This window comes from Nannospalax galili, unplaced genomic scaffold (genome assembly GCF_000622305.1).
Source record: "Nannospalax galili isolate Female #2095 unplaced genomic scaffold, S.galili_v1.0 scaffold1053, whole genome shotgun sequence".
In the NCBI taxonomy this organism is placed as follows: domain Eukaryota; kingdom Metazoa; phylum Chordata; class Mammalia; order Rodentia; family Spalacidae; genus Nannospalax; species Nannospalax galili.
Window position 1 is genome coordinate 1,852,694 of NW_008333523.1, and position 16,927 is coordinate 1,869,620.

The following is a 16,927-nucleotide window of genomic DNA, read 5'->3' on the forward strand; positions in this document are numbered from 1 at the left end:
GAATTATTATTGTTTTTTAATTAATTTATTTATTTTTACACCCACTTCCCAGATAGCACCCTCCCATAGCCTCCTTCCCCCCACTAGAGCGCTTATACTCTGATATCCTTGCTACTGTCGGCTGTGTTGGCAGCACCCCCAGCCATTCCCCACTACTTGTCCTTCTGGTGAATCTAGTCATCCTATCTAGAGGTCTTTGTTTTAGTAGGGTCAGCTGTTCCTCATCTAGTGGTAATCAGTTGTCAATATTCCTTTGGATAAGATTGGGGTCTGCTGTTCATTTTCCCAGTTCTATGCTGGGTTACTATCTGGGAATCCCTTTGGCCACCCTGGCCAACAACTCAAAAGAAGGTATCGCCTGTCTGGCATTGTTGCTTGTTATGTAACCTTTAGGTATACATATGGACTCATGAAATTATATTGGCCCTTTTAATCTTTGGTTATACTTTCCTTTTGGGTGTTTAAGGCCATACAGTTGGACCAGATATTTCAACTGCATGTAATTTTAAAATTACAATAAAAAAAGATTCCAGCATCTTCTTTAAATCTGTGACTTGTTCTTTCTTGATGATCAGCAACTGACTGAAGACTGAATAAAATGGATTACACGACACTAGATTTCCCCATTCAAATCTCTGATTCACACATTTAAAAGTTAAGACGAGCACTGGGCATGGTGGCGCACACGTTTTGTCCCAGCAATTGAGAGGCAGAGACAGGCAAATCTCTGTGAGTTTGAGGCCAATCTGGTCTACACACCAGCTTCAGGCCAACTGGGGCTACAGGGAGACACTGTCTCAAAAAGACCAAAAAAAAAAAAGTTAAGTCAAATTAACAAGATATAAAACGTAAATAGCAAATCAAATACTAAGAGGATATGAATAATAACTGAATCCTACATGTCCATATTATTACTTTCCATGGCTTAAATTGTTTTGGTCCCTCTCCCTCCAGATTCATCTCTCTCTTACTGGAATCTCAAGAATTTTATTCCTTTAGAACATATGGAATCTGGGGCTAGAGAGATGGCTCAGCAGTTATGAGCACTGACTGCTGTTGCAGAGGACCCAGGTTCAATTCCCAGTGCCCACATGGCAGCTAACAACCATCTGTAACTCCAGTTCCAGGGGAATCTAATGCCTTCTTCAGATTCCATGGGCAATGCATGACATGGGTACACTTAAACACATGAACAGAAAATAAAAATAATAAATAAAACATTTTTTAAAATATATGATTATAGTTTTCCATGAGAACCCTTTTCACATGCAACAAATTCTACAAAAGGAAAAGTTATAGTAGTGTTATAATAAAACTTAAAGTAGCACCTTGACTCCCCCCAGCCTCATTCACCCTCCCACCTCCCCCACCCCATCTCTCCTCCTAGCATGGGCATGAGGCCCATTCCTTCTCTTGGCACCCCAGACCTCCGGTCTGACCTCTTGGCTCAGACTCCCCACTGCTTCCTGATCCTTTGCACCCAGACCAACCCAATTCCTCCCTCTAGTCCCCTGGAGCCTCTCGGCCTGTTCCCTCCCTCACCTCCCTTTGCATGCCTGGGCAGCCCAACCCCCAAGCTTCTTGGGGCCAGCATCTTTCCTGGGTAACTTTCACTGTGCCCACTGCCCTACTGCAAGTGTTAGTTGCATTTAAAATGAGCTTGTCTGTACAAAACAGTATATTTTAAAAAGAAATGGCGATCTTTTTGAAAGGTTAAAACCTCATTCAATTTTATGTCTTATAGGGTTTATACTGAGCACAATAATATATAACTGTATTAATTCAACACTGTGAACCTAAAAATTTACAGCCAATTTTGAAAGAGATGCATCTTTGCTCTGGAAACTGATATTGACTTTGTCAATGTGTTGTAATGAAATGCTTCTACTAATTATGTAGTTATTAAATAAATTTTAAAAAAGACCGATAAACAATTTTTTAAAAAAAACTTAAGGAAATACTGCTATTATTTTGGGAGTAAAAATACTTTCAAAATATCTATCTAGTTTATGTGTATTGCTAAAAACCTTCAAATTATTTTGTTCAACCTTCTCTAATTGGCCTGAGACAACTGAATCATAAGCCATTCTGGCTTCGTCCTATTGCAATTCCCAATCTACCATTGTTTCTTCCAACAATTAAGTAAGCCAGAATCATGAAACAAAATATTTTGATTAAGATGCTGTGGCTTTCAATTAAATTTGGATCACTTGGTGACTTGTGAGCTTCAATCTTGTAGGAAAGGAAACTGTGTAGATAATATCAAGAAAGTCAAAGGTTTGTCTCACGAAATTAAGTTAAAACCACTTATGGTAAAAGTTTGGATAATTCAAGTGAGGTTGCCAGACCTTTTATAAACCTTCAGATTGTTATGGTTTCTAGGGAACATCTTAAGTATACCAACAGATTGAATAAGGTCAGTCAACTAAATCTCATTAGAAACACAGAAACTCCTGAGGCAAAGTCTTTCTCAGAAAGTCCATACCAGTACATGGTGTTATCCTGTGTGTGTTTTTTTCATTCGTTGCATTTACAATTGATAGGAATATTGCAAGTACAAAACAAAATAAAATAAAACAAAATAAAAAGTTAATCCTAGCACTTGAAAGGTAGAGGTAGATGGACTGACAATTCAGACCTATCTGGGCTACAGAGTTAGGTCCAGGACAGCCCAGCTACACAAAGAGACCTGTTCTATATATATATATATCACAAAAACTGTGATTTATGGAAAGCAGATACACTGAATTGAAAATGTGAATTATCTTTGTCTAAGTACAATTGATATTCCAATCATAATAAACTTTGGGTTAGGAAACAAAATAGTAATGCAAAAAGAAACATTTGACAGATAATAATGTGGAGAAAAGGAAGACAAAACATTAGAGAAGCTTCATTTCTAAAAGACTCTTTGGCTGCCATCATGAATTTTGCAGAGGGCCAGAAACAATGACTTTGAAATGTTTTATTTTTGGATGACCCTGACCTTCCAAACAGTCTTTCAGGATCACATATTGCAGTTTTTCATTGTCCCTTAAATCCTCATTCTTTCTCTCTACAGGCGTAAGACAAATTGAAGCACATCTAGTTAGGTAATGTTTTAAAGCATACACTTCTGTTGTTTCTTATACTTTTATCTTTCTCCTGTTTAAATTTGCAGCAAATGCTGTACCATCTTGGCACAGGGGAGCTTTTCGACAGGCCAGTGTGTGAACCAAACTGCATATGCTGAAGATGGAAATACATCTGCCCATTGGACAGAGTGCATTTTTCTGCACCCAGAGGCATCACACACTCTTCAACAGTAAAGTGGGTAGAAACTCAGGGTCAGAGATTAGGCTGACTAAAGAAAATGGCTATTTCCTGTACAACCAAATTGGAAGTCAAATAGGCCTGCCAGGTACATGAATTGAAGAGAAGTATTATTCAAATGGTCCTGACCAGTTGCTGAGCTATGCTTCAAGAAAAGGGAGCCTTTTGTCATATGCCACCATGGACCAGCATCTGCCAGGAAAAACTCACAAAATTCAAATCACTGAAGCCTAATAGCAACAGTGAAAAAGAAATTATCATTTAACCTTCCTTATACATAGAAAATGAGACTCAATGGAGGCTGGAGAGATGGCTCAGCGTTATAAGCATTGGCTGCTCTTGCAGAAGATCTGTTTTCCATTCCCAGCATCCACATGGTAGCTAACAACCCTCTGTAACTCCAGTTTGGGGGGGGGTGAGGCCCTCTTCTGACTTCCTCTGGCATTGAATGACATGGGTGCACTTGCACTTACACACATGCAGGCAATACACTCATACACATAGCATAAAATATAAATAAAATGTTTTTTAAAAAATAAAAGAATGAGACTCAAGAAAGATAAAAATATATACGTAGGGATACTGAGTAACTCACAAAGCTAAACTGAGAAACTCAGTCTCAATACTCAAAACTCAGTCTCTTCCTACTCTTACCACCACACCAGTGTTTTTCAAACTATGTTCCACAAACCTAAAAAAAGGTTCAGGGACTCCTTAAGTTTTGTTTTTAACAACTAAAATTTTTTGCATCTCATTTATTTATTATTTTAGGTGTATAAGGTGAGTATTCACATGGCACCATGCATATGTGAAGGTCAGAGGATAACTTGTGGGAGACAGATCTCTCTCTCCATCATATGGGTTCCAGGGATCAAACTCAGGTCATTAGGCTTGATAACAAACCTTTACCTGATTAACCATCTCACCAGCCCCCAAATTTCAAAACTAATAAAAGACCAACATGCACACACGTTCTACAAGTTTGGCAGTCAAGAATTAACTGACTTTTGGTATCAGGTTTATTAGATTCCATGCAGATCTCAGAACAAAAGTTGTTGTGCCATCTCTAGACACATGCTCATAAATGTCTCATGACTAGAAAGATTGTAGCTCTATTTTGTTTGGGGGAGGAGGTTAATTTGGGTGTGTGAACATTCACTCATGCAATTTGGTACAAATAGGAACAGAACTAACGCCAACGTGTGCTCCACTCAAATGCCAAGTAACACTGAAACGCTTCAATTTGGAACAAGCTACCATCTTGGCAAAGGAAAGCAATAAGTACACGAGTGCCTCCTTACATTTGGAAAGTGTTCTACTATTGACAGTTTAGTGTTCCTAGAATCAGTATAATTAAATATTAAGTGTGCAAGGCAAGCTGTTACCATGTTTCCCCTATTTTCTATAAATTAGTACTAAAATGAGAGGCTTAATTCATTTTCACTTTTTAGCACAACATCTTTGGTGATGGTGTGTACTCCTGACTGGTATCAAGAGGCACACAATACTGGTTTTTCCATTTATAGCAATGTTACCACTGATTTTTAGGTTCAGATAACATCAGTCCAATCTCTCAATAATTTCCCAAACTTTTACCTTAACAAGTTTAGCAGCTATTGATGATACATTGGTTCAGCAAGGAATTATTTAGTTGGTAATTATATGATCCTATTGTTTCCCCTGAATTTATTTTTATTTCTAATTATGTGTCTGTGTGTGGGTATGTGTGTTTGTATGTGGGTATGTGCCCAGGAGTGCAGGTACCTGCAGAAACCAGAGAAAGCATGACTCCCTGGAGCTGAAGTTATATACAACAGATGGTTGTGAGCCACCTGATGCTGGTGTTGAGAACTGAACTAGGGTTCTCTTCAAGAACAATATGTACTCTTAACTGCTGAGTCAACTCTCCAGCCCCTCTCTGGAATTTTTAAGCTGTGGATCTCCTATAAGTAAGAATTTTGTCTCATCAGGTATTAGGTTATCCTGAAATCAATCAAATCCAGATTCTGGGAAGTTATATAGGACAAATAATCCCATTTTCAAAGCAAATAAATGTGACTTTAACGACAAAGAGGAAGGACTATTTAGATTAAAACAGACTTACCGAATTGGCTAGGCAGTTAGGATAAGAAGACCCCAAAGAAAAGTAGCCAGTTTCTTGGCTAAAACTTACAATGTCTTTGGGCCTCTTAGCAACATACTCTGTTCCAAAGGCCAAAAATCAAAAATATTTGGGAGCTTCCATCTAATCCTTTAAGGATTTTAGGGTTACTTCTTCAGAGGGGGAAATGTTAGAGTAGCCAAAGCCCCATAAAAAATAAATCAAAGAAGAAGAAAGAGTACATGAAGTAAAAGTGATGGGGAGATATGGGAGTTGGATGGGAGGGAGTGGGCATGGATTTGGTCAAAACACCTTATATACATGTATAAAATTCTCAATAAATTATTTACTTAAAAAATAAATTAATTAAACAGACTTATCAAACAAGTGCACAAGTGATTCTTAATTTTAGCCTGAAGCAAAATGCAGCTGCTTCTGTATGGGGGTTTTAAGAGCATATTTGAGGGGCTAGAGGTGTAGCTGAATGATAGAGTATATCCTTAGCATGCATTGGGCCCTGACTTCTATCCTCAGTAGTGCAAAAACCAAAATAAAAACAAAATGTTTACTATAATCAGGAAAATTAAAGATTAACTGTGAGACCTGGCTTTGGTAGGCTAAGGCTGAGATCCTAGCAGACAGCCTGAGAGGGTGGGCTCCTACCTCCATCAGAGTAGCGGCTGTGATCACAGCACATCGCTAGAGAGTGCCTGGTTCTGGCCTCCCTCTGGCATAGGGGCTGAGAACGAACGCAGAGGATCCTGCCTTCATGTGATCCTGCCTCCATGTGGTGATAAGAGTTATGCAATTTGGGAATCTTTTAGATAGACCCACTGGGGCCGTACTCGAATTGCCTCACCCTCCGTCCCTGTTCAGCATGGAAGAAGCCAGAGTGGTCTGTGTCCTGATTCCCTATCTGCAAGTTGGGTAACCTCTTCAGAGGATGGTGTGATAAGAATAGGAGGTAGGAATTCACTAGGCAGTTAGGGAAAAAAGACCCCAAAGAAAAGTAGCCAGTTTCTTGGCTAAAATTCACAATGTCTTTAGGCCTCTTAGCAACATATTCAGTTCCAAAGGCAAAAAATGTCAAAAATATTTGGGAGCTTTTATCTAATCTTTAAAAGATTTTAGGGTTACCTCTTCAGATGGGGGAGAATGTTAGAGTAGCCAAAAGCCCCATAAAAATTAATAAATAAATAAAAGAAGAAAAAGTACATGAAAAAAAAAGAAACAGAGAATCTTATTAGAAAAGAAGTATTCTCAAGATTTGTGAACCAATATTTTAGAACCAACTGCTCTTTTCCAACAGAATCTTTACAGAATTATAGATAAGACTACAAATCCTAGATCTAGCTTGTTATTATCTTTCAGTGATTGTATAATGAATTAATACATGTAAATAATTCATATATTATTCCATAATATATGTTAAAATATCTGCTTTAAAAAAAAATAAATAGGGGCTGGAGAGATGGCTCAGCGGTTAAGAACACTGACTGTTTTGCATCCCAGCACCCACATGGCAGCTAACAACTGTCCATAACTCCAGTTCCAGGGGCCTTCTTCTGGCCTCTTCAAGACACTGCATGACAGGGCTGTACTTACATATGAGTGGGCAATATACTCACACACAGAAAAAATTTTTTTAAATGATAATATTTTTAAAGGAAGTCCTTTTGATTGGAGTAAAGAGAGCATTCATCTGTGGGTCTAACAATAAGTCATTAGGCTGACAATTTTATTTTTTTCCGGTATTAATATAAGCCACTAACAGGTGCTGTATGGCAAGAAAATGAACCAGACACAGATCCTGCCCTTGAGTTTACAAAGTAAAGCAGTGGTTCTAGAAAATTCCTGGGGTACTTTAAGAGTACTGATACCAGGGCTAGAGAGATTACTCAGCCGTTAAGAGCACCTCAGCGGTTAAGAACACTGACTGTTTTGCATCCCAGCACCCACATGGCAGCTAACAACTGTCCATAACTCCAGTTCCAGGGGATCCAACAGCCTCCTCTCTCCTCCATGGGCATTGCATGGCACGGGTGCACTTACCTACATGTAGGCAAAATACGCATATACATAAAATAAAAAAAATAATAAATGTTTTTAAAAAATAAGATTAACTACATGTTAGATGTGATATATAGAATTAAGATTGCATATTGGTTGTGGACTTACAGTACAAAGATATATTTTAGATATGCTATAAAAGACTCCAGACTTCAAAAAGGAGGGTTTTAGATAAGACAAAAATAGCACAAAGTTGAAGATAATGGGGTTGGATTCATAGGCACATGGAAGTTTATTCTTTTGTTTTTATTTTTGTTGCTATTTTCTCCATGATAAAATATTTAAAAAATTAGTTCAACAATTTGCTTTGATCCAGAAAGAAGTGAATATAGTTACCATTTTCAATGGTTTATCATTGTGTGAATAAAGATCTTCTACCACTCAATGGAGTGTGTAAAGTTAAGTTTCGATGACAGTTTCCTTCTTTAAAACATCACCTAATGTATTTGGAAGAATATCATAATAGTTCTACAATTGAGAATGATAGTCTTAAAAATCTGGCTCTAAAAATTGAGTATTCTATCCACATAGGACAAAAGTTCATTAGATTACCACCATCACTGTGTCTCAATAGCACACCTTACCCTAATAACATTAGAAGATGACTCAATGCTATGTTTCCACTTCATCATCCAACACAGAAACACAGTTGTCTCCGTAACTGAGACTTTCCTTCTGAGTAGATTAGAATTCTTTCAACAATCAAAGATTTTTATTGAGACCTATTATTGTCTGTACTATAGGTCAAAAACCTAAAGCCTTCAGGCCACCTAGCCACATAGCCACACCCATTTATCATCTAAGGCTGCTTTCCCAGGTGCAGTGGCAGAGCTGAATAGTTGCAACAGAAACCAGATGGCCAGCAAAGCCTCAAATATGTGCCATCTGGCCCTTTACAGAAAGCACAATGCTCACCTCTTGCTTAACTCAAAAGAGAAATTCTGGGCTTTTGATTTTGGAATGTTGACTTATGTCAAGTAGGAAATGGTTTTATACTTCTATAATTTGAATGACAATATATCAGTAATATTTTCTGCTTTGACAAAGCAGAATTAGGGTATAAATCAATGTTCAATAGCATCATTATTATTCTTCTGTGAAAGAAGAAAAAACAGCAGGATGAACACATAAAATGATTTGGGCAATGTTATTTGAACTCTTACAACCCTCTTTTATTGATGAATCTTTTGTGGTCGGTAATTTTCTGACAGCCTCCTAATTTTACCAACATGATCCACCTGAGGGTATATCTACCTAATCTACCTCTTTATGGAAGAGATGCTCATTCTTTCAACAGAAGATGTACTTAGAACAAATTTTGCTTTACCTTTTGAAAGGAAGGAGGACAGATTCAGATTGAACTTGACAATGGAGGTGTAGGCATGTACTCAAAATGTTCATAAAAGGAATCACAGTATGTGTTCTCCCCTGTCAGGAGACCCACAGCCCTCTCCCCTACTGGATTTTACAAACTCACAGCAGGAACCTGAGAGTGAGATCGCAGATCACTTGAAACCCACTCACAGGATTCCTGAAAAGCTGACAAAAGTTCTCTGCTAATGATCCTCATTCTGCAAATCTTGGAGCAGGATATTATTGTAGATCCTAATGTTCAGCTGAATTTTTATCTTATCATTCCATTAAGGCAACACGTTTTTCCTTCCCTAGGAAGGCACCCAAGCTAGGAAACAGCTCTGTTGACAGACTGTTTTCCTAGCACGCATGAGGCTCTGAGGTCAATCCCCAGCACTATATAAACAGGGTGTGGTGGTAGATGCTTGTAATCCCAGCCCTCAGGAGCTGGAAGCAGGAAGATCAGGAGTTCGAGGTCATCCTCAGGTGCAGCAAGTTTGAGGTCAGCCTGGGATACTGAGACCTTGGACCATCCCCCCACCTCACAATAAAGAAGGCATCCTAAATAGCTAACCTTAGAATGAACAAAGGACTCAGACTATACCTTCAAGATATGTTCATTGGATGCCTTATCATCAGGGGACACGTACAAACGGATGAACACAGAATTGCTGTATTGACCTCGGAATGCTGCAAGTGTTTGCAGTAGACTGAATTTTCTCTCTGACCAAACCCCTTCAGGACCAATATTAGCTTCAAGCACAGGCCAGCGGAAAGGTGAATGCCGCAGGATGTGGAGCAGTGGTTTGGCATCTGCTTTTTCAATCGCTTCTGAAAGGGAAGAGATATAAAGGGCAAGTCAGAATTGCAAACTAGAAGTCAGATGTGGTGGTATATGCCTGTGATCCCTGAATTTGGGAGGTGGAGACAGAATAGTCAAGAGTGCTCAGCCACCCTTGGCTGAATGGTGACTTTGAGGCCAGTCTGGGCTTCAGGAGGCTGACTCAAAGCAACAACAAAAATGAGTTACAAACTGGATAACCAAGCTAAAATTCAAGTTTATCTTCTCAAGAGAAAATTCTCATGAAGCCAATTTGAAACTTCAGCTGTTAGGGAGAAGGTGAGAAGGACAGGATGGATTGAGCACAACTATAGCCGCAAAACTGCCTATGACATACTTCAGTGGCTAAATATTCTCTATAATGTTGATGGGCTTACTGCACAGACCCCAGTCAATGAATGAAGTTAAGCTGATGGTACTTAGTGGCACCAAGGAATAACCCTAACTAAACAACATGGCTCAGTTAAGCCAAGGACTCCCCTGAGAATAAGTGTTTTCAGCATGCCAAATAATATCCCCCAATCGTAAACCAGTTAACACACTTTCTAGAAGAACTGGCTTCAATTCGGCAATTGTCTTAAGAAAGCAGAGACAGGTATAGGGAGACTAACCTGAGGCCTTTGCCTCCCACCAAGCAAGGTTGTTATATTGACAAAGCAGCCTAACATTCCTAGGAATTGAAATATCTCTAGGTTCCAGTAGCTTCTATGGTATACAGTTCTCCAAAGTATACTACCTCCAAGTCTCTTTTGCAGACCAGAACTGGCCTGGATAGAGATTCAGCTTTGTGTACCAGATACATACAGTAGGGTTTGCTCTACTGCTCTATCCAAATTTTTGTACAGTAACAGATATCCAAATAGTTCCAGTCACAGAAATAAGATTATTTTCTGAGGGCTGGAGAGATGACTCAATAGTTAAGTCTTGCAGAGGACCCAAGTTAAGTTCCTAGCACCCACATTGGGTGGCTCACAACACGTTGGGATCCAACATCTTCTGACCTCCAAAGGCATCTGCACTCATATGCATAAACATAAACATAAACACACACACTCAATTTTAAAATACAATAAAAAAGGTTTTAAGATGATGATTTTCTCCACCATACCAGTCACAGTAGATTAACTAACACTCATCAAAATCCAACTTTTTATTTCCTTAAGTAACACCTTGGAACATTAATAGAATTTTAGCTCTTTGTTCCTTAACCACACCTTTAAACATTCATAGGATTCTGAAGAATAAGGATCATAAATATTTTATTTATTTTCTTTATTACTTACTCTCATTCATGCAGGATGAGTAAAGGATTTTGGCTTTCTGTATGGCTTCAGTGTCCCGCCTTCTACTGATTGATTTCTCCAAAAGTGCTAGAAAGGTGAAGAAAGGATTCATTAGTATTCACTCACACATGATGCCAAATTGGAGGTCAGTCAATAATCATAGTCTCAGATGCCAGTAAATTAAATATATAAACAGACGACTCTGGAAAACACAGATATATAAAAGAAATGCAGACAGCAGAAGAGATTCCAAGTTGCTTGAGGTCCAAATAAAAGCAATTTAACATTCTCTTATCCAGGGCTCTCCTACTCAGAAGAAACCCAAAGTTCAACTTCTAACTAAGACTGGACTTTCTGCCGGGGTTAATTTCTTCTACCACCTACACAAAAGGAAGCAGAATTCATTTATTCAAGAACCAAAAATAACTGAATTCAGTCTGTTGTTTTTGCACCAAGTAATATTCTCAATGGAGGCAATTTCATCAGGGTCAAATTTCCTGAGATTTCTTCATGGGCCAGCCTCTCGGGGAGGTCACCTGGAAGAAATTTCCCATTAGAAGTTTTATTCAATGTTGCATAAACATGCTGTGGACATGAAAGAAGTTGTTTCGACAGGAAATAAAGAAGTGAGATTGGAAAGCCTATCCGAATTGTCTGAAAATTTGCCCATTCACACATGCAAAGTCCTGGCCATTTAAGTGAGGCCATGTGTGTGCAATGTTTGCCAAATTCACTTGGGAAATGATTTTCTATTTATAAAATCACCAATAAGATTCTTTGAAGGTCAAAAATGGTAGCTGTTACTCTTCTATCAAATAAGGAAAGGAGAAAACCAGGATTCAGTGGAAACAAACTTCTGGGAAAAAAGCACCTTGAATTGATTTGAGGGGATCAATTTACCAACATGAAGCCAAGCTGATAAATCCCTATGGTAACTGCAGCCCCTGTGGCACTGCTTATTCCAAGCATGTGCAACTGCTGTTGTCAGAGCATTCAAGGAAAACACCTAACAGCCTCCAAAATCAGAGTGCAACAGATGTTCCTACAGTTCTCTAAAGAGCATAAAGACACAATGTACAATGCTAATGAAACTGATGAATAATTACATATTCCCAGAAGAACTCACTTCTTCTAAACTAGAAGGTCTACATTACAAAACATGCAACCCAAAGATCTTGTCCATTTTTAAAAGATTTATTTTATTTTTACATGTAAGTGTATATGTGTGTGTGTGCATATGTGTGCAAGTGTTCACAGAAGCCAAAGGAGGGCTTCAGATCCCCTGGAGCTGGAGTTACAAACAGTTGTGAGCCACCAAGTATGGGTGCTGGGAACTGAAGTTGGGTCCTCTGCAAGAACAGCAGGCACTCTTAACCTCTGAGCCATCTTTCCAGCCCACAGCTTTTGTTTTTATAAGCACCTGTACATAAAACAAGTCCATATTACTAGATAGATTCCAGTAACTAAAGTTGATTTGGATGTGGGCTTCTTCAAGTGTTTGTTTGGTGCTTCTTGTGCATTATCATAGCATGGAAACTGGTATAACTTACTCCAGGAATAAAGAACAGAGTTTTGTTTTTTATGTCAACACACAAAAAGTTCTAAATCCATATCCACATATACTTCCATTCAAGCCATCACACACTCTTTTCTTCCATAGTGCTTATGCAGTTATTACAGTCACTGGACTGTTAGGGAGACATATTTGGAAGTAAATAATCCCTATTTCTTTAGATTGTGATGATGCCCTGAAATTATAAACACTCTACAGGCTGCAAACACGAGTGTCCTAAGGACAAAGAGAGGAGCCAGAGGAGCCAAAAGAACTACAAACATCCAATATTTACCTGTGTGTGCTTCCAAGGCATGCTGTAGGCCACAGGCATGTAAAAAGAAGACACACACATGCTAAGCAGTAAAATCCCCAAATTCTAACACTTCACAAAGATCAATAATTTACGTAGGTCAAAATTCTGATTTCTGTACCAAAATTTGGCTTTTCATACAGATTCAGCTATTGGAGGTTCATTGTCACATTTTTTCCCTTCGCTTCTCCCCTTTATCTTTGTATCCAAGCAGGCAGGAGAGAATTGCTATGCAGACAGTGATGTGGCAATCAGCTTGCAGCTCCATCTTATATATCTCTGCATGTGAATTAGTGAAAAAAGGAAAAAGATCAAGCCTGGAGAGTCATTAATAAGCAGCAAACAGCGCCTGCCTATCACAGGCAATTACTCAAGTCATTAAAACATCCCTAAAGTGTGGAGAAGGGCTCACAGGTCACCCATTCAGGACTTTCCAAGCATAGCCAGTGTTATTTAATGGAGGATTTTTTCTATCACTCTTCCCATTTCTTACCATGTTCCATTAGAAAAAGAAAACAATTCATAGTGCAACCAATCTCAAACTTCAAAACTGTTTGGAAAAATTCTTCTCAACAAATCTTAACACTACATATATTACGTATTTTTCTTGTCCTCATTGTGTTCAAATAAAACTGGGTCAACAACAATAACAAAAAAAAACCCTAAGACATCCAGGTATAGTGGCATAAGTTTGCCATTCTAGCCCTAAGGGAGGCAAAGCAGGAGAATTGCTGTGAGTTCCAAACCAGTCTGGATTACAGAGTGAAACACTATCTCAGAAAAGAAATAAAGGAGGCTGGAGACATAGCTCAGCAGTTAAAAGCACTGACTGTTATTCCAGAAGAACCAGGTTCAGTTCCCGGCACACATATGGTAGCTAACAACCATCTGTAACTCCAGTTCCAGAGAATTAAATACCCTCTTCTAGCTGCTACAAGCATTGCACAATACCAGTGCACTTACACTCATGAAGGCAATACACTCATACCCATAAAATAAAAATAAATAAATGGAAAGTGGTATAACTTACTCCAGGAAAAAAGGTGGGCTTTCAAATCACATACACAAGTTTTAGTTTCAGCTCACTGCTACCTCCTAGCTAGAATTTAGGCAAACTATTTATCTCTCAAAGCTGTGGCTTTTTCATCTGTAAATTTGGATAATACTCCATACTTCCCAGGATGCAATAAATATTTTTCAACTTTATTGCACAGAAAACCTCTAGCTCAGAGCCTGGGCACATGACAAAGGCAATCAGTAAGTGGTGCCTGTGGATATCACTCAGTTGCTCCGTTGGTCCAGTGCTTTTCTAGTATGAACAATGCCCTGGATTTGATCCCAGCACTGCATAAACCAGGCATGGTGGCACATGACTGTGATCCCAGCACTCAAGAGATAGAGGGAAGAAGATTAGAAGTTCAAGGTCATCCTCAGCTACATTCTAAGTTTGAGGCCAGGCTGGGCCACATGAGAACTGGTCTCAAAAAAAGTGGTAGTGGACTGAAGAGATGGCTCAGCAGTTAAAAATCCTGGCTACTCTTGCAGAGGACCTGGATTCAATTCCCAGCAGCCACAGGACAGCTAACAACCATGCTTAACTCAAGTTCCAGGGAAATCCAATGCCCCCTTCTGACCTCTGCAAGCTTTGCATGACACAGGTGCACTTACATACAGACATTACACTCAGACACATACAATTAAAAATAAATAAAATATTTTTAATATTTTATTCATTTTTTATTTTATGTGTATGTATGTATTACCTGCATGTGGGTAAGTGCCCCAGTATCATACAATGCCCGTGGAGGACAGAAGAGGCTGTCAGATCTCCTGGAACTGGAGTTATGGACAGTTGTTAGCTGCCGTGTGGGATTCAAACCCAGGTCTTCTGCAAGAACAGTCAGTGTTCTTAACTGCTGAGCCATCTCTCCAGCCCAAATAAAATATTTTTTAAAGTGGTAGTTTATACAGGATGACAAACCAAGTTAACCATATACAAAATTGGACCATCAACCAACGTATAACATACATTCTACAGAAAAATGAACAGATAATAATTTGAAAGGATTCTACAAAATAAACACACTGAAGTAAGCAAAACTATCATCCCAGAAGCCCCATGATTCCTCCAACCATGACAACCAGCATTCACCTTTTTTATTTGTTTGATATTTTTGTTTTTGTAGCTCTGGGTTGAATTCAGGGCCTTGTATATGCTGAGCAAACACTCTATTATTGAGCTTGATCTCCTAGTCCAGCCCAAATGTGAAGTGATTATTCAAGTCTCCATTCTATTTCACCCATTTGAATAACTTACCCTTTTCTTTTGATTTGCAGAGGTTCTTTACATAGTCTACACACATCTTTTTTTGAATATTTGTATTGCAAAATCTTCTATTCCACAGACCTCATTTTCTTACTGGTGATGAACTAAAATTCCATATGTTAATGCAGTTCAATTTGTTCATTTCCTCCTTTATAATTATTATGCTTTGTTATTTAAAAAATTTTTGTCTACCCCAAAAATCATCTAGAATTTTTATTGCTTCACATTTATATCTATAGTCCGTCTAGAATTTCGTTTTGCACATGGTGTGGGCAGCCAAGACTGGCCCCATAAGGGATGAATCATGAGAGGATTTTAATAAACAAAATATTTTGGTGATTGTACTTCAAATAACATTACCAAAGATATTTTGGCATGAAAAATTGGCATTGACAATAGCTATTCTCCATTAGATTGATTACTCTTTTTAAGCAAGGGCTGGGTCACATTCAAGTCTGAAACCCAAGGCCATGACTGATACTTAGCAAATACTATCTGAGTTGAACTCCTGACAAGGAAAAAAAGAGAAATAATTGCCCATCCAAATGCAAAGGAACTGTAGAAAGCTAGGCTGACTACTTTTATCATTTCTTTTCATCTCTTAGGGTTTTTTTCACATTCTAGTTTTTGTATCAACCGAGACTTCATTCATCTGTTTTCATGAATACTAGTTTAATTTTACCAACTGCCTCCGCTTAATCACCCATTTCCTGCTCTTCAGTACTAGAAGGAAAATACTTAGCATTCTAGTTCTTTTCTGCTCAGTAGTCCAAAGACTATCAATCCTACTCCCTGAATTCACTCTTTCTGCTCAGATGGCCTTTATTGAGCACTGTGGAAGATAAGAAGAAAGTTTCAAAGGAAGGAGGAGACTCCTGAGGACTTCACAGTACCGTGGTGAATCAGAAGTTCACAGCACCCCTGTGCAGCTGAGGCTTTTTAAAGATGGATAGATGGCTCAGCGGTTAAGAGCACTAACTGCTCTTGCAGAGGACCTGGGTTCAATTCCCAGCATCCACATGCTGGCTACGAACCGTCCTTAATTCCAGTTCCAGGGGAATCCGAAGCCCTCTTCTCACCTCCGAGGCATTGCACGACATGGGTGCACTCACATACATGGGGACAATACACTCATACACATAAAAAAAATAAAATATTAAAAAAAATTTTTTTTAATCCAGTTATGTAAAGTCTCAGGCATATGAGGAAAACTTTTCCAAGAACCTTCATGCTGAGTTGACACCACATAAATGAGATGGCTGGAGAGACTTACTGTTCTTTTCTCCTTTGTGTTCCTTCTCCTGCTCCTACCAGATTTCCAGAATTTCCATGTATTCCCTGTGCTAGCGCTCAAGGAAATCCTTGGGTTGTTAAGATAACAGGGGATCCTGGAACTATTTTTCTTAATTTTCTTAACTTGCACTGGAAAACTTCCACATCAACTTTCACCGAGGCAAATTCTGAATTTCCTTTAGATTATGCCAATGCTTCACTTTGGAAATCAAAGGGAGTGCTTTCTTAATTCGAGTAAGACAAACGAAAAAACTGCAAACATCAGAACACCAAATCTGTACTTGAAGCTTCCACACCTACATAATGAACAGAATGTTCTAGATCTATATTTTTTTAATAAAAATCCTATCATACCATGGCCTGGTTTCTCCTTGGGTGATAGTTAAAAACCACCTTTGAATGGTCCATGGTTGAATGTCACCTCTAATCCTACTATTTTTAGTCCTTGTTGATTTTCTAGGCTGTAGACTTCAATTTGGTTCC

General features: G+C 38.7%; 1 protein-coding gene across 2 annotated transcripts in view; it reads right to left on the minus strand.

The window, feature by feature from the left end:
• Phex (phosphate regulating endopeptidase homolog X-linked) overlaps window positions 1-16,927 on the minus strand; it is a 219,512-nt gene that overhangs the window by 166,320 nt on the left and 36,265 nt on the right. For both annotated transcript variants that reach the window (XM_008828330.2, XM_029561216.1), the window contains exons 4-5: window positions 10,961-11,047; window positions 9,441-9,667 (exon numbers count right to left, since the gene is read on the minus strand). In XM_008828330.2, coding sequence (XP_008826552.1) covers window positions 9,441-9,667; window positions 10,961-11,047 — 314 coding nt within the window. The remainder of the gene's footprint in view (window positions 1-9,440; window positions 9,668-10,960; window positions 11,048-16,927) is intronic.